The sequence below is a fragment of the Anomaloglossus baeobatrachus genome, chromosome 3 (assembly GCF_048569485.1).
Source record: "Anomaloglossus baeobatrachus isolate aAnoBae1 chromosome 3, aAnoBae1.hap1, whole genome shotgun sequence".
NCBI lineage: Eukaryota > Metazoa > Chordata > Amphibia > Anura > Aromobatidae > Anomaloglossus > Anomaloglossus baeobatrachus.
This window is the reverse complement of record NC_134355.1, coordinates 188,442,558-188,465,399: the sequence shown is the minus strand read 5'-3', so window position 1 is coordinate 188,465,399 and position 22,842 is coordinate 188,442,558. Positions and strand designations below refer to the sequence as shown.

Below are 22,842 nucleotides of genomic sequence, written 5' to 3'. Positions count from 1 at the left end.
CAGGAGAGTTGGTAAGTATACCGATCATGCTTTAATCTCCCTAGCCCTTCTACCATCATTTTACAGCCAATGTTCAGGTCCCCATAGACATAATAAACAGGAGGGAAAAAAAAAAAAAAAAAGAGTATAGCACCTCAAAAAGAGGATGAATCAATTTAGTGAAAAATTACAAAAGCGTTTATTCGTTAAAAATACAAACCATGAACACGAAATTGTTGATCCATGAAAATGACCACATTCGGTAGTAATTGGAATATGACAATGCTGTACATCAATTTATACCCATGGAGTGCTGGAAAAGTCAAACCACTGAAAATCAGGGGATGTATAACACTAAAAATGGTAGTAGTGAGTGCCTCACAAGGCCTATACAATCTGATTACTGGTCAGGTGAAGGTCTAACAATAACACAGGTAAATATGTAGCCAAAACTGTAGGGTACATCAGGAGATCAGGAGTTCTATATATTGTTCTATATATTGTGTTTATCTATGTAAACTGACCAGGAGCCAGAAAATCAGAAAATCAAAAGAAAATCATGCTTTGTTGAGGCATACTCACAGTGTGCAAGGTGGCAATACCGACAGGTCACAAAGAGACCAAGAGAGGACCTAACGTACGTTTCACATACACAGATTAAAAAGTATGTGACTTCATCAGAGGTCATGACACTCACTCACAGACCAGTCTTTTTTATAATGGAGTGTGAGGATCACATGACCGGTAGTCCGGGCACGTGACTGCTACAACAGGAAATGATGAAACAACTGTTTTGGAAGTCATGAGTCACATGGTGAACCATGTGATCGTGATGCCGGTCACATGACCACTCAATCGGCGTATGTGCAGTCGCCGCGAACCCATGTGATGTCGGCAACACCCAACAGTCAGCGCCCCCCCCACAGATGCGCGAGAGCAGCCGGCCAGAACTCTTGCGCATGCGCGGTAAGGCGATAAAGACGTCGGGAACCGCAGGCAGTGGGCAACACGGCAACCGCACATACGCACCGCGGTCATACAAGCGGCACACAAAAATATACAAATATCAAAACATATATAGTGATAGGATGATATGCAGATTACATAGTAAATTTATATATGACATAAAAATATATCGAATTGCAATAATTAAAATAATACAATATGTAACGACTTGTGGCAATAGCAAGAGTAATGCATTCCTTCCTCTCTAAAACACACGAAAATCCACAAAGGAGCTGCAAGATGTATGTTCCAAATCCCATTGAAAATACATACACTTGTTACTGATCCGTGATGTGAGATCTGAGAAAATAATAAAGCCAGATTAAATAAAAAATTAAAAAAAGAAGCAAAAGAAAAACGAGAAAAGAAAAAAGAGAAAGAAATTCCAAATGGTAGGCAGTCACAAAAATGAAGAGAAGCTTAAAGGCCCCATCACACGCAACGACGTATCTAACGATATATCGCTGGGGTCACGGATTCCATGACGCACATCCGGCATTGTTAGCGACGTCATTGCGTGTGACACCAACAAGCGACCGTTAACGATGGAAAATACTCACCAAATCGTCCATCGTTGACACGTCGTTCGTTTTAAAAAAATCGTTGATTGTTGAGGTCGCAGGTTGTTCATTGTTCCCGAGGCAGCACACATCACTATGCGTGACACCTCGCTCGGGAACGACGAACTACAGCTTACCTGCAGTCGCCAGCAATGAGGAAGGAAGAAGGTGGGTGGGATGTTACGGCCGCTCATCTCCGCCCCTCCGCTTCTATTGGGCGGCCGCTTAGTGACACCGCTGTGATGCCGCACGAACCGCCACCTTATAAAGGAGGTGGTTTGTCGGCAACAGCGACATTGCTAGTCAGGTAAGTATGTGTGACGGCTCCGAATGATACTGTGCTCCATGGTCAGCGATTTGCCCGTGACGCTCAAACGACGGGGGCCGGTACGCTCGCTAGCGATATAGCTGCATGTGACGGGGCCTTTAGGCTTCATTTAAACCTCGAGGGATGAGCGTATCAATGGTCACTATCCACCTCATCTCGCATTGAGCGAGTTGTCGCTTCAAATCACCCACCCTGATCCCACCGTGGATCACATCAATCCCACGGATTTTCAGGGATCTAGGGTCACAGCCGTGGTGTGACCCCATAGACTTATATGTGGTTTGGCATCCATGCAAATGTACAGGTTCAAGTCAGTCCAATTCTGAACCATATTTTTTTTTTTAAATTCGGCTGGACCCGCCGAACCCAAATATCTGCAGATTTGCCCATCTCTAATGGTGAATTTATTCCTGATCCAATGGAACTAGTGTAACACATGTGACGTTTTGGACAGAGACCTTTTTTTAATCATACATATGCATATCCAATAACACAAATAACTGGAGGAGACAGCGCAAATGCTGTGTAGTGGTGAGCTCCACTACATAACGATGACGATCGCAGCTCACATTAGCGCCATTACCTCCACTTTTTTAAGTGACTGGACATGCCTGTGTATGTTTGATAAAGGTCTCTGACCAAAACGTCACAGCCAGCAAACAATGTTCTTGTTTGAAAAGGCCTTTTAGGGCCAACTGGTTTCAATGGCCTGGCTACCATGTCTATATCATCTCCCCCTTTATGGGCTTCTTCACCCTCTTAGAGTTAGGAACAGTCTTACCCACATCAGAGGTCTTCTGGTTCCCTGGGGTCAGTTGGGCAAGAAAATTACCTTGCAGATAGTCCTCCATGTTCAAATATCGCTCCACTAGGGAAACAAACTGATCTATGTCCCTGTAGTTCGATGGTCCCACACAGTATTGCATCTGAAGGGTTTAAACAAATTGGTCCAGGAAGACCACTCTTTCCACCACTTAACCCACAGACAAGACCTCTGGTTGCAGCCACTTTTTAGTAGATGGAAACAATCATACATCTTGGATCTCACCACTTTGTCCAGCCACAATGTCGATATATGAACCTACTGAGCACTAACCACAGGTGTAGCCCTTAAGCAAGCAAAAAGTTCCACCTTTTTTGGGGGATATTGTCTGGCCTTTTGCTCACTTAAAGGGTTTGCCAGCCTTGGGGTATAACTCTGCAGTCTCTCTATGGCCCGCAACACACATCCGTGCCTCCGGTACGTGTTTGGTACGTTTTTGCATGTACTGGAGACACGGAGACACGGAGACCCATGTTATTCTATGGGTGATGACACACACGCGTAAAATCACACGGAACGTGTGTCCGTGTGATAAGTACGTGTGTGCGTTTTTCCGCACAGACAACATGTCCGTTTTTGGCGGTCAGCATGCAGGCACGGACCCGCTAAAGTCAATGGGTCCGTTCCTGCACGGACGGCACACAGAGCATGTCCGTGTTCAGCACGTTTTGTCCGTGTGCGTTTTTAAATGAGCGATCTATGTTTTTTTTTAAATATATAATAAAGTCAGTCTACTTACCTTTTTTACTGCTGTTCTCAGTCATACTTACATTGGCACTCGGTCTTTTTCTTCCCCCGGCTCATACTTACCAATTCCCGATCACCAGCGAGGCGAGGAACAGCTGTGCCGAAAATACGCGGCTTCAATTCATTTGAAAATGCCGGCCGCTCATTAATCAATCTACTATTCCCTGCTTCCCCTGCCCACAGACGCCTGTGATTGGTTGCAGTGAGACACGCCCCCACGCTGAGTGACAGCTGTCTCACTGCAACCAATCACAGCAGCCGGTGTGCGGGTCTATAATGTGCTGTGAAATAAATAAATAATTTAAAAAAACGGCGTGCGGTCCCCCCAATTTTGATACCAGCCAAGATAAAGCCATACGGCTGAAGGCTGGTATTCTCAGGATGGGGAGCCCCACATTATGGGGAGCCCCCCAGCCTAACAATATCAGCCAGCAGCCGCCCAGAATTGCCGCATACAATAGATGCGACTGTTCTGGGACTCTATCCGGCTCTTCCCGATTTGCCCTGGTGGGTTGGCAATCGGGGTAATAAGGAGTTAATGGCAGCAGCCCATAGCTGCCAATAAGTCCAAGATTAATCATTGCAGGCATAAATAAACACACACAGTGAAAAAATCCTTTATTTGAAATAAAAAACAATAACAAATTCCCTCATTCACCAATTTATTATGCTCCAAATACCCATCCATGTCCGGCGTAATCCACGGAGGTCCCGCGTCGCTTCCAGCTCTGCTACATGAAGGTGACAGGAGCTGCAGAAGAACACCGCTGCTCCTGTCAGCTCCACGCAGCAACTGAGGTGAGTAGCGAGATCAGCAATGATGTCACTCAGGTAACTCGCGGCCACCGCAGGATCCTCAAACTGTGAAAGCAAGTCGCCCAAGTGACAGTGATGAACTCACAGGTGAGTTGCAGTCTCGGGTGGAGGATTCCAGCTAGCCACGGGTAACCTGAGTGACAGCAGCGCTGATCGCGCTGCTCACTTCAGTCACTCAGAGGATTAGCGGTCACCGGTGAGTCCTTCACGGGTGACCGCTAATAAGTACGCGACACAGACAGAGCCGCGGTATGAGGATGAAGTCGGGTGAAGTTCACCCGAGTTCATTCTCATTGTGCAACTCTGTCTGCTGTCAGCTGACATGTATCAAACGACATTTTACCACACACACGGACATTTCACGAACACACACGGACTTTCCACACGCACACACGGATAGCATACGCCATCACACAAATGTCATACGTACCGGAGAAACGCCCCAAAAAAACGGAACACGGACCCGAAAAACGGACCGTGTCACACGCACGTTTTTATGTGGAATTGTGTTTTTGGCCTATGTGACTGCAGATTTATAAATTCTCACAGTGCGCAATGCACAGTCTGCAAGAATTTTCTGGTGCCTTGGGCAGGTGATGCAAACATGTGGCCAAATGGCAACTAAATGTGTGAAGCCTCACTCAGTACAACTGAATTGAGTGAGGCTGGATACGTCTAGTTGATATGGGGCCAGAATTCTGCAGAATACATACTTGTGTTCAAAACTGCCTGCTGCTGGCACCGGAAAATCCTCACAGCGCACAACACAGAGTGACTGCAGACTTTCGTACTCAAGGCTGGACAACCTCTTGAAAACAAATTTCACCTTCTGGGACTCCCCACTGAGAAACCGAGCCATGGTATCCACCCACCAGTCTTCTGGTAGCTTCTCTCACTGCAGTTCTCTTAAATACCGTGAAGCCCACTTCCATGTCATCCTTGGGTGTCATTTTCTGCAATAACGCTCGCACTCTCCACTGAGCTGGGACAAGTTCCGCCTGGACTGAGGGTTGCTCCTGCCAGCACCTGCTGCAGTAGACATCTATGAGACTGTCGCGGGCGGGGAGGAGGGTGTCAGCACACCGCGCTCACCCCTTCTGCTCGGGTCCGGCAGTTGCTCCTGGTGGCTCGAGCCGTGGGCCGGATCCCGGGGTGTCTCGAGCGACACTCCTCGCCCGTGAGTGAAAGGGGGTGTTTGTTGGGTGTGGGGATTGGTATAGTTCGTGACGCCACCCACGGTTGTGGTGATTGCACCACCGCTGCTCAGTGTGGGGGTCCCGGGGATGGTGATGCGGAGCAGCCAGGTGTTGTGTTGCCCCTCCGTGGGTAGGGGTTGGTGATCCCGGGGCCCGGTGATGAGATGTGAAGTGTAGGGCCTGGAGGGCACAGGGGCGCGGGGGCAGCGCTGTGCCTTGCGGCACTATGGTACTCACTCAGCCTGACACACGGACACAGTTTGTACGGTAAACCAACGGCTGGTAGGACGGTCCCACAGACGGCTGCACCTGCACTCCCGGTAGGTAACGGTGACGTTTCTCTTCCTTGCACCTATGTTGTCAGATGGTAGCGGTGGATTCCCTCCGGTTACCCGCTCCCCGACTGCAATCTGGGCCGGAGGAGCTCTACACTTTGCCCGCAGGCGCTGGCCCTGGGGAAACTTGTGCCTTGGCGGTGGCGGTGTCTCCCCGGTAATGGTCGGGCTGTTGCCGTCAATCGGGACTTGGTTGCTGGGGGATCTGCGTCCCCGTCACTGACGGATTTGGCAAATCTGGCGACTCCTAGCCTTGCCGGGGTCCGAGAGGCCCCTGCCCTGGTGCTGACTGTCCTTCGGAACACTGCTCTAGACCACCGGGCACACAGCCAACGGGGTCCTTCCAGGAACTTCCAAACGGTCCCCCTCCAAACAGTCACCGCCGTTGCTGACCTTGCTGTTCTGGCCCTACACTCGGCTGGGCTCTCAGGCTTTCTTTCCTTCTGTCACTTTACTTGCTTTCCGTCTTTTCTACTTTCCTCCCTTAACTCCTCCACTTTAGCTCCTCTTTACTCTTGCCCTGCCTGGGCTTCACTCCTTCCACTTCCTCCTCCCTGACAGAACTGCCTGGTCTCTTCCTGCCTCCAGTGTTGTGAGCTCCTTGGTGGGCGGAGCCAACCGCCTGGCCCACCCCCTGGTGTGCATCACAGACTCCTGGAGGAAGGCAACAAGGATTTCTGGTTAGCAGGTGTGCCTACCTGGAGTGTGGGGTGTGGTGGTGTTGTGACCTGTGTCCCCTGGCTTGCCCAGGGCGACACAAGACTATGAGCAAATTATTAGTCTCTTGTTGACTAGAATTGCTCTACTGCTGACTGGCAACCACATGCTGCCATTGCACAGTAGTCTGATCAGCTGTTTAACCACATTCTCCATGTCTGCAGTTTTTAGCTTTACAAGCACACTGGACTTGTTCCTCGACATACAACTTTCTAGATTAGGAAATTTGCTTACAGAATTGCCATCTCCTCGGCCAGATGGGTGCTGCAGGCACTTCATGGCAGAGTTCACACCAAGCAGCTTTGATACAACTGGCTTCAACCAGATTTATTGGTTCCATACAACAGTAAAGAAAACATAAACGTATGCTCCAGTTGGACAATAAATAAATGGCCAAAACCCTGACTCCCAAATGTAGGGAACAGTGCACAGCTTTTAACAATTCCTTTACTTACAGCAGTTTTCCCATGAATACTGAGAGAGAGTGCCATGCTCTTGCGGGCCAACTGGTTTTATATGCCAAATGTGGACATTGCAGGTTATTAGCCACAATCATCACTAACACATGACATGACTAAGGCCGCTTTCAAATAGCATTTTAACCTCCGTTCACTGGTCCCGTCATGTCATCCTTCTGAACCACCCCTCCCCCCTCGCTAAAAGTGTTTCAGACGCATGCGCCGATGGGCCATTGACTATAATGGAGCAGACGGAGTCAGCGTGTGCTCTGTCTTGCACTATTTTCGAGCATATATGTTTTCTGCAGGCGGACACCCAGACGTAGCAGACTACGTTCATCCTAAAGACGTTTTGCGAGGGGGAGTTCGAACAGATGCCCGACGGGACCAGTGAACGTAGGTAGAAACATAATGTGAGAGCGGCCTAAGTGTTGCAGGGAAAATACAGTGTTCTACTATTAAACTGCCTGAGCCCTCATGTGGCGCCCCTTAGGGTCATGTCGCCTCAAGATACTGCACTCCACTTGGGGTGTAGTGCTGATCATGGATCAAAGGGAGGTCGGTGAAGGTTTCATCATACACAACCACATATACAGATGGGTTGCCCCTTTTCCACTGGGGACTGGGCTAGGGTCGGGTACCAGAGGGGTTGTCAACAGTGTGGCATTAACAGGATGCCATCACAACTGGGGCCCCAATCCACTAGCTTAGGACCTGGGTAGGGGGAGGAGCAGCCACCAGGGGGAGTTAGGAGTCATACACACAGCAATATAGAGAGTTCTCCAGCAGGAGTAATGATGAGCGGACGTCTTTCCGGGTAGTTCCTGTGGGACATAGGAGTTTAACGGTCGCTGTGGAGGATACCGTATCAGTTTCCCCGGGACCAGTGCTGTTCAGGATGCAGAACCCTAGGGAGGTGCAATTCCACACTGCATCACCAGATTCTGCCGGACGGAGGAGTTCCATGCTTCTCCAACCACCCAAGTTTTCAGAGCCAAGTGGCACCTAGGATTCTGGGGCCTCGATCACAGTCAGACTCAAGGGGATCCACGCTACTGGCATAAGAAACAGTATGCTACCTAGTACGGAAGGGACCCTAAGTGCTTCAAGCCACAGGGACCTGCACTAAAAAGTGCAGTGAGGAAAGGTCCACAGACTATCACACCGGTTTTGACCTCCCACGCATCCGGGATCGACCTGAACCCATCACGATAGTGACCAGTACTACTGGGCTGGCGACCGAAGCTGTGAGTAAACTACACCTTGAGCCCATAGAGACTGTGTTGGCTTGACCTTACCAGCATCGCCGTCCAGCGCTAGGCGCCAACCGCCATTACCACCCTCTTCATCCACCTGGGGCCCACTCTGCCTGTGGGGAGCGACACCATCCCGGCTGCCTTAACACCTGCCCCCGCGAGGAATCCTGCAGTGGTGGATACTACTGCCTGCAATCGACAGGTGGCGTCACGACAAACTCTCCCAAATACCCCGCTCCCCCACCATTTACTGTATACCTTGGGGCAATGGAACCAGGCAAGGCCACCCGTGACATCGCCTGACCCAACCCGCAACTGCCCGGCAATGAGTAGGTTAACCACCTGCCCAAAAAAAAACCCAAAAAACGGAAAGTCATAGGTTTCAGAAATTGGTGACACAAACCCATTTTCTTATGTTTTTACAAATTTCTAATTTTTTACCACTGAAATAGATAAAAAAATGCATGTTTGGTGTTGCCAAAATTGTACTAATGTGAAGAATTATATTGGCAGGTCATTTTTACTGCACAATGAATACCATAAAAATAAAATACAAAAAAAAAACAATTCTGGAATTGCATTTTTTTAGCCATTCCACTGCACTGGGGAGTTATTTTTCCCTATTCTCAGTATATGACATTGCAAAATGAATGACCTCTTTCAAAAATACAATTTTTCACTCAAAAAAAATAGCCCTCATATAGCTATGTCAATGGAAAAATGGAAAAATGTATGATTATTGGATGAAGTGGAGGAAAAGACAAAATCGCCATGATGGAAAGGAGTTAATAATTCTTATGAAATTCAGTAGTATCATGCTGGAGATGTTGTTTAATCCAAGTGGTATATTATCCCTAATAATTAATACTATTTTTGTTATGGCTTCTATCATTTATCTTTGAGACATCATTTCTGCAGTGATTTGCCACCAATACTAAATAACAAGGGTACGAAGTGCATTGTACACCTGTGACTACACACTGCTGAATATGCTGTATCATTAATTTTTTTCTTAAAGGTCACAGTCTCAGCTAAATAACAGTGTTTATTGTAACATATCTAGTAATTAGTGACATTTCTTTCCAGCAAACCTTCTATTCTCCACTTTCAACCACCTCCTTAATAGTTTTGTGTACTGAAAATGGGAATTCACATCTGTGTCCCAAAAAAGTTTTATTTTAAATGGCTAAAACAGTTTGAGATTATTTCATCTTGAATCCTCATTGTTATCATACTTCTATTCTGTAGTTTACCAATCTGTGAATATATACAGTATAACAAAGGTATGTGATCACATAGATGGGAAAAAAGCCTCAAAAGACTGAACATATAAACAGTAAAATGGTTTTACATTAGAAATTGAAATTCTTCAAGGTTTTTTTTTTAGTATTTTTTAGATGATTTTTTATTTTAACGGACTAGCTTGAAAAGACCCACCAATACTTAAAGCTCAACCATACCATAAAATAGGATCTTCCATCACATTTCAGTCGGTAAAGGTTTGACCGCTGGGAATGGACTGTATTGCTCCAATCTCTTCATAGTTTTTCCTGAAATTATCTGAATGGAATTGTATTTCATGGTCCTGATAACCAGACCCCCAGAATCAGAAAGTAATATAATATCTAAGGCCTAAAACACACTTCCGCAAAAAAACGTGCGTGTGACACGGTACGTTTTTTGTGTCCGTGTTCCGTTTTTTGGGGCGTTTCTCCGGTACGTATGGCATCCGTGTGATGGCGTATGCGAGCCGTGTGTGCGTGTAAAATGTCCGTGTTTGTGTGTAAAATGCCTGTGTATGTGTACGTGGAATGTCCGTGTGGAATGTCCGTTTGTGTGTTGCACAATGTCGTTGATACATGTCGGCTGACAGCAGACAGAGTTGCGCGATGAGAATGAACTCGGGTGAACTTCACCCGACTTCATTGTCATGCCGCGGCTCTGTCTGTGTGCCGCGTACTGATTAGCGGTCACCTGTGAAGGATTCACCAGTGACCGCTAATCCCCTGAGTGACTGAAGTGAGCAGCCCTCTCTCATACTTACCGCTCCCCGATCACCAGCGCGGCGAGGAACAGCTGTGCAGAGAATACGCGGCAACAATTTCTTTGAATATGCCGGCCGCTCATTAATCAATCTCATATTCCCTGCTTTCCCCACCCACAGACGCCTGTGATTGGTTGCAGTCAGACACGCTCCCACGCTGAGTGACAGCTGTCTCACTGCACCCAATCACAGCAGCCGGTGGGCGTGTCTATACTGTGCAGTAAAATAAATAAATAAATAATTTAAAAAAACGGCGTGCGGTCCCCCCCCATTTTAATACCAGCCAGATAAAGCCATATGGCTGAAGGCTGGTATTCTCAGGATGGGGAGCCCTACGTTCTGGGGAGCCCCCCAGCCTAACAATATCAGTCAGCAGCCGCCCAGAATTGCCGCATACATTATATGCGACAGTTCTGTGACTGTACCCGGCTCTTCCCGATTTGCCCTGGTGCGTTGGCAAATCGGGGTAATCAGGAGTTATTGGCAGCCCATAGCTGCCAATAAGTCCTAGATTAATCATGTCAGGCGTCTCCCCGAGATACCTTCCATGATTAATCTGTAAGTGACAGTAAATAAACACACACACACCCGAAAAAATCCTTTATTAGAAATAAAAAACACAAACATATACCCTGGTTCACCACTTTAATAAGCCCGAAAAAGCCCTCCATGTCCGTAATCCAGGAAGCTCCAGCGTCACATCCAGCTCTGCTGCATGGAGGTGACCGGAGCTGCAGAAGACACCGCCGCTCCTGTCACCTCCACGCAGCTAATGAAGGCAATAGCGCGATCAGCTGTATTCAGCGTTGTGACAACCTCAACCTCAGTGACAGCTCAGCTGATCGCGCTATTGCCTTCATTAGCTGCGTGGAGGTGACAAGAGCGGCGGTGTCTTCTGCAGCTCCGGTCACCTCCACATATAATGTATACGGCAATTCTGGGCGGCTGCTGACTGATATTGTTAGGCTGGGGGGCTCCCCAGAACGTAGGGCTTAGGGCTCCCCATCCTGAGAATACCAGCCTTAAGCCGTATGGCTTTATCTGGCTGGTATTAAAATGGGGGGGACTGCACGCTGTTTTTTTTAATTATTTATTTATTTTACTGCACAGTATAGACACGCCCACCAGATGCTGTGATTGGGTGCAGTGAGACAGTTGTCACTCAGCGTGGGGGGGCGTGTCTGACTGCAACCAATCACAGGCGTCTGTGGGTGGGGAAAGCAGGGAATACGAGATTGATTAATGAGCGGCCGGCATATTCAAAGTAATTGTTGCCGCGCATTCTCTGCACAGCTGTTCCTCGCCGCGCTGGTGATCGGGGAGCGGTATGAGTCGGGGGAAGAAAAAAAACGAGCGCCAATGTAAGTATGACTGAGAACAGCAGAAAAAAAGGTAAGTATACTGAATTTAATTAAAAAAAAAAAAAAAAATAAGATCGCTAGTGTAAAAACGCACACGCACGAAACGTGCTGAACACGGACATACTCCGTGTGCGGTACGTGCAGGCACAGACCCATAGACTAAAGCGGGTCCGTGCCTGCGTGCTGCCGGCCAAAAACGGACATGTTGTCCGTGTAGAAAAGCGCACACACGTACTTACCTCACGGACACACGTTCCGTGCGATTTTACGTGTGTGTGCCATCTACCATAGAACAACATGGGTCTCCGTGTGTACGTGTCTCCGGTACGTGAAAATACGTACTGCACACGTACAAATTAAACGGATGTGTGTTGCGGGTCTAATAGATATGCTGTCACATGCTTTGATACGAATACATCTTTAAAAGGATATTGCCAAGTTATTAAATTGCTCAAATTAGCTATGCAGCTTGAAAATAAGCATGTTTGCAATTGTTAGTTTTTTAATATGCTGATATTCTCCAGTAAAGAGAGCTTTTATCTTTCATAATATACAGCTGGTTTCCATGGGGCTCGGCCCCCAGTGCCTTGCTAGACCAAGACCAAGAATGCACAGTAGTTACGTTCCAGTAGGGACGTTAACTTTTAACGTATCAGAAGGCTCTCTCCAGCCTATACTGCAATTATATGCTTACCTACCTTACGCTCGGCTCCTGACCAGCTGCTGTTATAAATCTTCCAAAATCACCAGATAGCAGCATCAACTTCTCAGGCTATGCGCTCACGTTGCATCTCTGTGGTGACCACAAAGATGCACGTTTTTGGCTCCCAAAAAAACGCACCGATGGCAAAAACACAATATCTGAAGCTCACAGTGAGCACCACAGAACATGACTGCTCGCTGTGAGTTCCACACAACAACTGAAGTGAGCAAAGATGCGTATTGCCCTCGGTGAGTTGTGTTTATGGGCTACATGTGTTTTCCGTGTGTTATGCGTAATAACACACGAAGAACGGGAACTTTCTACTCACTTGTCCCTGGCGTCGCTGTCCGTGGTGCTTCTGTCTCCAGAACTGCCGACTCCCCGCTGCTGCTGCTTCCGGCCTCAGTGAAGTGAATATTCAATTAGCATAATGAGCGGCGGTCGGCAGCAAGTGACAGCAGTGGCAGAGACAGGAGGGCAGGAGAAGGTGAGTAAAGTTTTGGGGTTTTTTAATAGACAAATGTCTTTTCTCCGGTGCGTGTCACACAGAACACATCCGTGTGGTCCGTGTGTGTTACGTGTGATATGTTTGCGTTCTGTGTGACACCCGTGATGCCGGAGAAAAACGGACATGTCGGCGTGTGGAGCACACGGGCACACGTAAGTACGGAACGGACACACATTCCGTGCAAAAATACTTACGTGTGCCTGAAAATATAGGAAAACATATGTCAACGTGTGCCCGTGTCTCCGGTATGTGAGAAAACTGTCCATACACGTACCGGAGGCATGGACGTGTGAAAGAGGCCTAAAGAGAAGCTAAACATGATTTACTACCATGCTTACCTAGTTTATTGCTGTATAGAAGCTGAGGTGGTGCATGTGTATACAAATTAGGACGTCCTCCTCTTGACCCAGTTATCATGTGATCGCTGGGTATAGGGAGTATAGGGAGGGAACAGGGTCCTAGGAGACCCAGTAAGCTCTGCTATACAGGCAGGAGGCTGAATTTCCTCAAAGTAACTGGATCTAATATACCAGCAGGGGAAATAAGTGTGAAGCCCCAGGGCTGTGGGGTACTCGGTCCCGGGCTCTGTGGTGTTTGTTGGGGTCAGTCATGGTCACGGCCAGGTACTGTGGCCCTTGGGGTGCCATCCCTCAGGAAAGAAAAAGGGGTTTTTGGTACAAATAAAAGAAAATAATTAAAGTGTTTGTCGACTATGCCACTTGCGGTGTGCGGCCAGGTTAGAGGGTGGCCGCCGCTGCAGGTTTCTGCTGGGGCTGATGGAATGATGCAGCCTGGAGCCATCCGCAAGCAGAGACAGGCCCCAGCAGTGAATGATGGGGGTTGTAGTGGGAAACAGTTTATGTAAGTGTATGCCGTCAAGGAAACAGTCCACACCAGCGTTGCCGTTTAACTTGCCTTGTTTACTTTTGGTGACGAAACCCCAGGTGCTGGTTCCAGGTGTACCCGCTCCCCTTGTTCTCCGTTCCAGCTGGACATGGGATGACTGTCCTCCGTGCACACTTGTTGTGATTGGACTCCCGTGGCCTGGAGCTACTTGGATGTCCCATTTCTTCAGTCTGGGCCCTAATGCAGGCAGCCTGGACTATTTAAGGGGTTCAGTCCCCAGTCCCCTCTTTGCTGCTTGTGCTTCAGGCTTTGTTAGGTTGGCGATTGACCCTGGAGATCATCTCGCCCGGCAGAGTTAACATCTGACCATAAAGTGTCCCACTGTCCTAGGGTCTGCACCCCGCCTTGTGCAGTGTCCCATGAGCCTTGGTTCCGAACTTCCACAGGCCCTCCGTGGTTTCTGGAGTCTGCTGCTTCCACAGGTAACCCATGGTGCCTGGAGTCCTGGTTCCATACTCCATAGTTCTCACACCTTTTACAGCTCTCCGTTGTCTCTACAGGTCCCTTTCTATACCTTCATGCTCTGCTGCATGAAGGTGACCGGAGCAGCAGAAGACACCGCTGCTCCTGTCACCTCCACGCAGCAAATGAAGAGAGCCGCGTGATCAGCTGAGCTGTCACTGAGGTTACCCGCTGTCACTGGATCCAGCGGTGGCCGCGAGTAACCTCAGTGACAGCTCAGCTGATCACGCGGCTCTCTTCATTTGCTGTGTGGAGGTGACAGGAGCGGCGGTGTCTTCTGCTGCTCCGATCGCCTTCATGCAGCAGAGCTGGAAGCGACGCTGGACCATCCTGGATTACGCCGGACATGGAGGGCTTTGTCAGGCTGATTAAATTGGTGAACCAGGAAATGTGTTAGTGTTTTTTATTTCTAATAAAGGATTTTTCAGGTGTGTGTGTTTATTTACCGTAACTTACAGATTAATCATGGAAGGTATCTCGGGGAGACGTCTGACATGATTAATCTAGGATTTAGTGGCAGCTATGGGCTGCCATTAACTCCTTATTACCCCGATTTGCCAACGCACCAGGGCAAATCGGGAAGAGCTGGGTACAGTTCCAGAACTGTCGCATCTAATGTATGCGGCTATTCTGGGCGTCTGCTGGCTGATATTGTTAGGCTGGGGGGCTCCCCATAACGTGGGGCTCCCCATGCTGAGAATACCAGCCTGCAGGCTTTATCTGGCTGGTATTAAAAAAGGGGGGACCGCACGCCGTTTTTTTTAATTATTTATTTATTTTACTGCACAGTATAGATATGCCCACCGGCTGCTGTGATTGGGTGCAGTGACACAGCTGTCAATCAGCGTGTGGGCGTGTCTCACTGCAACCAATCATATTTGACGGTGGGCGGGGAAAGCAGGGAATACGAGATTGATTAATGAGCGGCCGGCTTTTTCAAAAGAGGAAAAAGCCGCTGGAGTTTAGAGAACAGCCGTGCAGCGCCGTGCCGGTGATCGGAGAACGGTGAGTATGCGAGAGGGGTACTCCATTCAGTCACTCTGGTGATTAGCGGTCACCGGTGAGTCCTTCACGGGTGACCGCTAATCAGGACGCGATACAGACAGAGCCGCGGTATGAGGATGAAGTCGGGTGAAGATCACCCGAGTTCATTCTCAGCGCGCGACTCTGTCTGCTGTCAGCCGACATGTATCAACGACATTTAACATCCAACACGGACATTTCACACAGACAACACACACACACGTCAGTTAAGTTTCACACGCACACACGGTCATTCCACACGCACACGTGGTTACCATACGCCGGACACACAGCCACCACACGTGCGTTATTTACGGACCAAAAAACGTATTACGGACATGAAAAACGGTCCGTATTACACGTGCGTGGTTATCAAGGACGTGTGTTTTAGGCCTTAGGAGGTTTTCTATTTTTAAATTCTAAAGACAATACGGCAGTGTTTGATTCCACTTTAGGGTGAGCAAACGTATGTCTTTCCATTGGGGAAGTTACCTTTTATATGCTTAGACCTGAGAATAGAGAATTAAATGCAAGACATAGCAATGAAGTCTTAAACGTTCATTGAATACTAATAGGTGGAAATGATGTTCACATCTGGTATCTTTTATCTTTTTATACAGGCACAGCTTTCTCAGGCTTTGAGCGGAGTTTCTGATAAAGCAAAAGAAGCCAAAGAATTCTTAGTTCAGCTAAAGAACATACTGCAACAAATCCAGGTATTATCTTATATTTCTTTACACATGTGCATCCAGACAATGACATAGCACACCATGCAATGAGAAAGGAGACTGATCTCCCTCTGTTGATTGGTTCCTGTTGATTTCCTATCTAAGACAAGATTCATGTGCTCGATTTTTGTGGAATTTGCTATATTTTTTTGAACAGAAAAACAAACACTTGCCATAACAGTGATTCCTTTTTCTAAAAATTATGATAACACAATAGTATTAAAAACTGTATAATATTTATCTCTGCTGATACGAAACACATAAAATTGTGTAAAAAAAAAAAAACAGGAAATGGAACGTCTTTAAGAATCAGAAAGCATAGTCAAATTCAGCAAATATATTTAGTAACATATGACTTGGTACCTTACATGTGGTAGTCACACTAGTGCCAAAACATATGAACCCAGACTTGCCGTTGTATTCTACCTATATTAGTTACAACAATACAATGGATATAAAAAGTCTACACACTTTAATCCCAACTATTTGTCATGGAAAAAAATCATGTCAAAAAGAATCTTTTTACGTTTCCCACCTTTAATGTCACCCATAATCTGTACAAAACCATAAAAAAAACCCTGAAATAATTTCATGTGAACACTCTATTATAATCAGGGATGTGGTTGTGTTCAGAAATTTAATCTCATGTTAAATAGTAGTTAGTACATAGCTGCCATCATTTAAAGTCATTAAAGTCTGATTGTAAAATATAGCTGATCCAGTAGGATTTTCCTGACATATTTTGAGTTCCATTTCACAGCCAAAGCCATGGTCTATGAACAGCTCACAACACAGCAAAAGGATCTTAAAGTTGAAAGTTATCAGTAAGAAGAAGGGTACCACATGTTTTCCAAGGCATTACATATACCATTGACCAATGTGAAGACAATTGTCAAGAAATGGCTTAAATTTGGCACAACACTGACATTTCATAAAACTGGACAACCCTCAAAAATAGACGAAAAAACAAGAACAAGTTTTTTTATTCAGCAGGCTGCCAAAAGGCATACAGCAACATTAAATGAGCTGCAGGAATTTCCGGCAAGTACTGGTTGTTTACTGCATATTCTTTTTATGTATGGCCTGTAGGGTAAGGTAGCAAGATGGAAGCCTTTTCTTACGAAAAAAAAACATTCAAGCATGGCTATGTTTTACCAATATCTAAATCGAGTCTCACAAAAGCATTGAGACCACGGTTGAACTTTTTGGCCATAATTCCTAGAGGTATGTTTGGTGCAAAGCCAACATCCACAGTGATGCATGATTGATCACTATGCTTTGGGGCTGCTTTTGCAGCTTGAACTGGAACTTAAGTCACAGTGGAGGGAATAATAAAGTTACAAATATCAGTCAATTTTGCAAAAAAACCCTTCAGGCCACTGCTAAAAACCTGAAGATGAAGAGTAATGTCATCTTTCAGCATGACAACCACCCTAAGCATAGCTCCAAATCAACAGAACAATGGCATTACCAGAAGATCAATGATTTGTAAAGGCTCAGCCAAAGCCTAGACCTGAATCCAATTGAAAATCAGTGGGTTGTCCTGTAGATGGCTGTACCCCGAGATGTCCTCAGAATCTGACAGATTTGGAATACTACTCAAAAAAACAGTGGGCAGCGATTGCAAATTCTAGATGTGCCATGCTGATATTCTCCTACCCAAAAGGACTGAAAATATCATACATTCAAAGTGTACTTTAACCAAGTATTAGTTTTAGGATGTGCATATTTATGCAACTACATTATTTACTTTATTTTGATTTTTTCCCACCCAAAATTAGTTTATTTCATTATTCCGTTGCGTTGTACAGTTTATGGGTGACATTAAAGTTGGTAAAATTTCTGAACTGATTCTTCTTGGTTTGGTTTTTTTATATGACAAAAACCTGGTATTTTCACAGATGTGGGTAAACTTTTTATATTTACTGTATATAATATTTTAATATAGTGTTGATGTCAGATGGTGTATAGTGCTATGTCAATTATGTTGGTATGCTAAAGAAAAACTATATTAGGGAATATTTTGCCGCAAATGGACACATCATCATACATTAATCATATAATAATCAATGACTTTTTCCAAAAAAATATTGGGTGGTAAAAGGTGTATTTTTAGAATAGTCTCTTAATCTTATGCAGATATGGAACAAGAAGGAAAGAATGGCTGTTACTATGCTTATAATCGGCTGAAAGCTGAGCCTGGTCTCCACCTATGAGTCCTGAAGTCCCGGCTCAATCTCTCCAGAGAGTAACAGACAAGGCTTCTTCACTTGGAGGGAGAGGCTGACATACACTAAAGCACCTGACACAATATTTCTAGACATGAGACTCGAATCAAACATTTTGATAAGCCACAATTTTGTTTTTGCCTTGAGATATTCCGTAAAATGTTTCCCCACCAAATTCTTCAAAATGACATGGATCATCATTAATTTTGCCCCCCCTCCCAAAAAACTTATATGAAACACAAAAAAACTGGCATCACTATCCATAGCCCTTCATTGGAGAACAGCAACTGGCATGTGTGCAATGGGACTTATCAGATCTCAGGACCATTTGTGAGAATAACGACATCCATTAACTATAATCTTCTATAGAAGGAATAGCTGATACTTACCCTGGAAGTGGAATCAGACATAGGCCCCGATTCATTAAGACTGGCCAAGTTTAAAGGGGTTTCCCACAAACAAAGTACATTTTAATTAATAGATCTCGGAATAATAATAATTTCCACAATTTGATGTGTTTAAAAAAAATGTTCCTGTGCTGAGATAATCTCATAAATGTGGCCCTGTTATGTACTGTGTAATGGCCGTGTCTGGGACATGGGCTACTCATACCACATCTCCTGGGAAGGGGAGAAAGTAAAAGAGTACAAAGACATTATAGCACGAGATGGGAAATTATTTTTTCTTTGATAAAAAAACCTTTTTTAAAAACAGGTGGAGAAATGTTTTACCTCTCAAAAAGAATCAGATATGATCCCATGGTCTGCTATCTGTATACTCTCATTTGCATCCTCCCCTGCCCAAGAGATGTAGTATGATCAGACCATGTCCCTGTACGGTCAGACACGGCCATTACACAGTACATAGCAGGGGCACATATATAAGATTATCTCAGCACAGGATAATTTTTCTTAAACACATCCAATTGTGGAAATTATTATTATTCTAAGATCTATTGATTAAAATCAACTTTAAAATTAACTTTGTTAGTGGGAAAACCCCTTTAATGACGGGAGTACAGAAATAAATTGTGGCTAATTTATTTAGAGGCACATGCCACTTAATGAATTTGGCACATCTCATCACACTGGCATGCGGCTCCATGCTTCTCGCCAGAAATGTTACTCCACATTTCTGGCATTAGACACACAGCAATTTTTGAGTCATTTGTCAAGCAGATGATGCCATAGAATGACATTATTGCAACATTTGAAGATGTTTTATTCCATAAATCTAGAGTAAACACATTCATGAGTCAGGGTCATAATCTTTCCTCACAACATGTGCAGCGGTCAGTGGGGGTGGTCACGTAGGCAGCATTCAAAAGGCATCGTCCATTTTGCACTCTGAATAGTTCTTTGGCCCAAGGATTGATTTACGTCAGCATATTCCTTTGGTACTCTCTATTGTAAGTTGTCATGATTACAGCTCTTGAAGAGAAAATTTAGCAAGTGCTATATAAGTATTACAGAGATACACTCATCTTGTTCTTATCATTTATTTCTAAAGCACTTAAGGGATTCTTAAGGAAAATCCACCATACTTCCTATAACCAAATTTTATGTCTATCGTTACATTTTGGTGGTGGTAAAATGCTCACTAAGGGTATGTTCATATGTTGCATTTTTAAAACTTATTTTCTCTTCACTAAAACTCGGAATGATGGCAGCATAAATGCTGAGTATGAGAATCCCATTTTTGTCACGTTTTTATATTAATTTTTCACCCATTCATTTTTTTTTAAACTATATTTTTTTTATTAAACTTTTTACATAGATAAGAGACAAAGCAATTTGAAAATATTCAATAGAATGGCATTACAGTAGAGCAAGTCAAACAAGTAGAAAACCTCATGAGTCCCTGGATTAAAATATGACGGATCCCACAAGATCATGAGAGTAGTGCCGTTGAGGTTTCTGTTAAGTTTAAACTATAAGCAACTGACCATACTATATAGACGACCCACTGATAGAGCAAACAGACAACACTGATATGAAAAACATAAAAGTGAAAGACACCGTGAAGGAAAAGGGAAGTAGGATCTATTGACTTTGTTGGGCCCAGAAGAAATCCTAAGGAGCCCAAATTGTCTCAAAAGAGTCAACCCTTGCATTCAGTACAGCAGTTAGATATTTAGTGTAACAAATATCACAAATTCATCTAAGAAATTCTCCATGGGAAGGCGAAAACTGCTTCCTGCCACAGGCTATCCAGCATATGGCGTCTGTTAATAAGTGCAAAAGCAGTTTAGAGGAAATTTTACCCATCCCTTTAGGAGAAATGTTAAGAAGATAGACGAATGGGACCTAGGGAACCTCAGTAAATAACATTCTATGTCAGGGACTTGACTATTTCCCAGACTGCAGCTAAATTAGCGCATGACCAGAAAATATGTGGTAATGTACTAATTGTGGTACCACAGATATCTGGTACTTAGGGGATAATTTCATTTAGGAGTTTCTGGGTAAGATATTGTAAGGGGTGGGCAGACCCTTTACAAGGAAGCACAGGTTTTCTCTGAAGTGGTTAATGCTGTCCCCATAGAAACTGTAGAGGAGGGAGGAGGAGCCGGCAGCTTAGGGGGAAAGGAAGTGTGTAAAAGTCAGTTGTGTCCGGGACGGGAGAGAGGAGACAGCCAGGGGCAGAGTGTGGAGCTGAGTGGGCAGAAAGAAAGAAAGAAAGAAGGGAGCTGGAAGAACAGGGAAGCCGGAGAGAAAAGGAGCGGGCGGAACCTCATAGTGCGAAGCAGTCCCGGTGTAGGTCCGGGCTGTGGGTAGCCATAAGTGGGAGCCAGGTGAAGTAGAGTAGCCGGGCACATCCCCACTGGAGGAGACGTCAGGGCAGGCTTTCCCCAGCTAAGAAAAGAACGTGAAGTCATCTGTAACTGCCGGTTTTTGGAAAGAGTTGTGAAATAAAGAATGTCTTTTATTTGCATCGAACCATGCCTGGAGAGTGTTTATACATCGGACGACATCTGCACCACCACACTCTGCCCCACCAAGACATCTCCCGTCCCGATAGTGACGGCGGAGCCAGGGGTAAGCCTGACAGAAGGGGCCACGACTACAAGCCCAGAGGCGCCCCTGGCACCCCGTTACATGTGGCGTAGTCGGCAGGATCCGGATCATATGCAAGGGGTCCCGCTCCAAGAAGAAGGAGATCAAGTGATGCCGAGGACACTGGATCCAGATTATTGGAAAAGAGTCCCGATCCCATGGTGGGAAGAGGAAGAAATGCCTAAGGCGTTGGACCGGGCACAAGATGGCGGCAAGATGGCCGTTGTCTGTGAAGACACAGAAAGCGCGCGCAGAATTGGCGCCAAAAGAAGAGCCTGGGGCTGGCCGGTGCCGAAAAAGAAGTTCGGAGTACTCCGCCCAAAGAGGGGAGGTGCCGGTCCCAGGGCACGAAGGAAGATATGTGAAGTGGGCGGTGTTCCAGAGAAAAAGAAGAACCGCCGCGTAGGGGTCGACCTGATGTGTGAGACTGGGGGTGGAGTATACCCAAGAGCGGGAAAAGTAAGCTCGCCTCCACTTCCTCCAGCATCTCCACTGACCCCGACGCCATTACCAGAAACGCTGACTCCGAGCAAGATGGAGACTCCAGGAAGACAGCAAGCTGCGGTAGCCGCACTAGTAGCGACTAGCCTGGGCAGAGGACGCCTGAAGCAGACTGCGGCTGCGGAAGGACCCACCCTTAACCTACCGGCTGTGCCAGGAGGACCGGAGCGGCCCACTACACAAGAGGCCGCACAGTGGCAACAGGAAATCGAGTGGGAGGAATGCCAATACCGGCGGCGGTCGCAGCAAAGACCGGTGCTAGCTGAACTCTCCCACCCGAGACGTTGGAGCAACCCGCCAACTACGAGCCCTTCCGGAGGCTGCGCCGGTTGCCCGGACAGTCCCTGTCGGAGTACGTGCAGGCCCAACGAGCCGAATGGCAACGTGCATATCATCCGGAGTGACTTTTCAAGACCGGAAGATGGCGGGCCTGTTTTTGTTCAACACCGGCGTTATTTTGAGCCGGAAGAAGGTGTGTTGTTTGTAACCGTTCAAGTTGCTGAGCCCGGAAGAGAGCCTGATGCTGGACTGAGCCAGGGGCTCCCTCCGCGTCGTTAAGAAGATTTTTGCCGAGTTGTGTTCCTGCCAGCTAACGTCTAAGACCGGGAGTGCTGCAAAAGCCTCCGGGCAGAAACTCCACTAAGACCGGGAGTGCCTGCCGACGGCCTCCGGGCACGACTAAGACCGGGAGCTTCCAGGAGGAACTCCGGGCGCTGGACTGGTGTGCCCTTGCGGGTGCCCTCAGGTGAACATGTTCGCAGTTTCATTAAAATGACTTTGTTTAGTTTTAAAATGTGATTTTAGATTTGTGCCTTGCCAGGAGGCTTAGGCTTAAAGAGGGGAGGTATGTAAGGGGTGGGCAGACCCCTTACAAGGAAGCACAGGTTTTCTCTGAAGTGGTTAATGCTGTCCCCATAGAAACTGTAGAGGAGGGAGGAGGAGCCGGCAGCTTAGGGGGAAAGGAAGTGTGTAAAAGTCAGTTGTGTCCGGGACGGGAGAGAGGAGACAGCCAGGGGCAGAGTGTGGAGCTGAGTGGGCAGAAAGAAAGAAAGAAAGAAGGGAGCTGGAAGAACAGGGAAGCCGGAGAGAAAAGGAGCGGGCG

The 22,842-nt window shown here is 46.4% G+C and overlaps 1 protein-coding gene across 4 annotated transcripts in view; it reads left to right on the top strand.

Annotated features, from left to right (window-relative positions):
- The window catches only part of TRIM67 (tripartite motif containing 67), a 168,690-nt gene that overhangs the window by 37,088 nt on the left and 108,760 nt on the right, over window positions 1–22,842 (top strand). For all 4 annotated transcript variants that reach the window (XM_075339643.1, XM_075339641.1, XM_075339642.1 and 1 more), the window contains exon 2: window positions 15,848–15,943. In XM_075339643.1, the coding sequence (XP_075195758.1) occupies window positions 15,848–15,943 (96 nt within the window). The remainder of the gene's footprint in view (window positions 1–15,847; window positions 15,944–22,842) is intronic.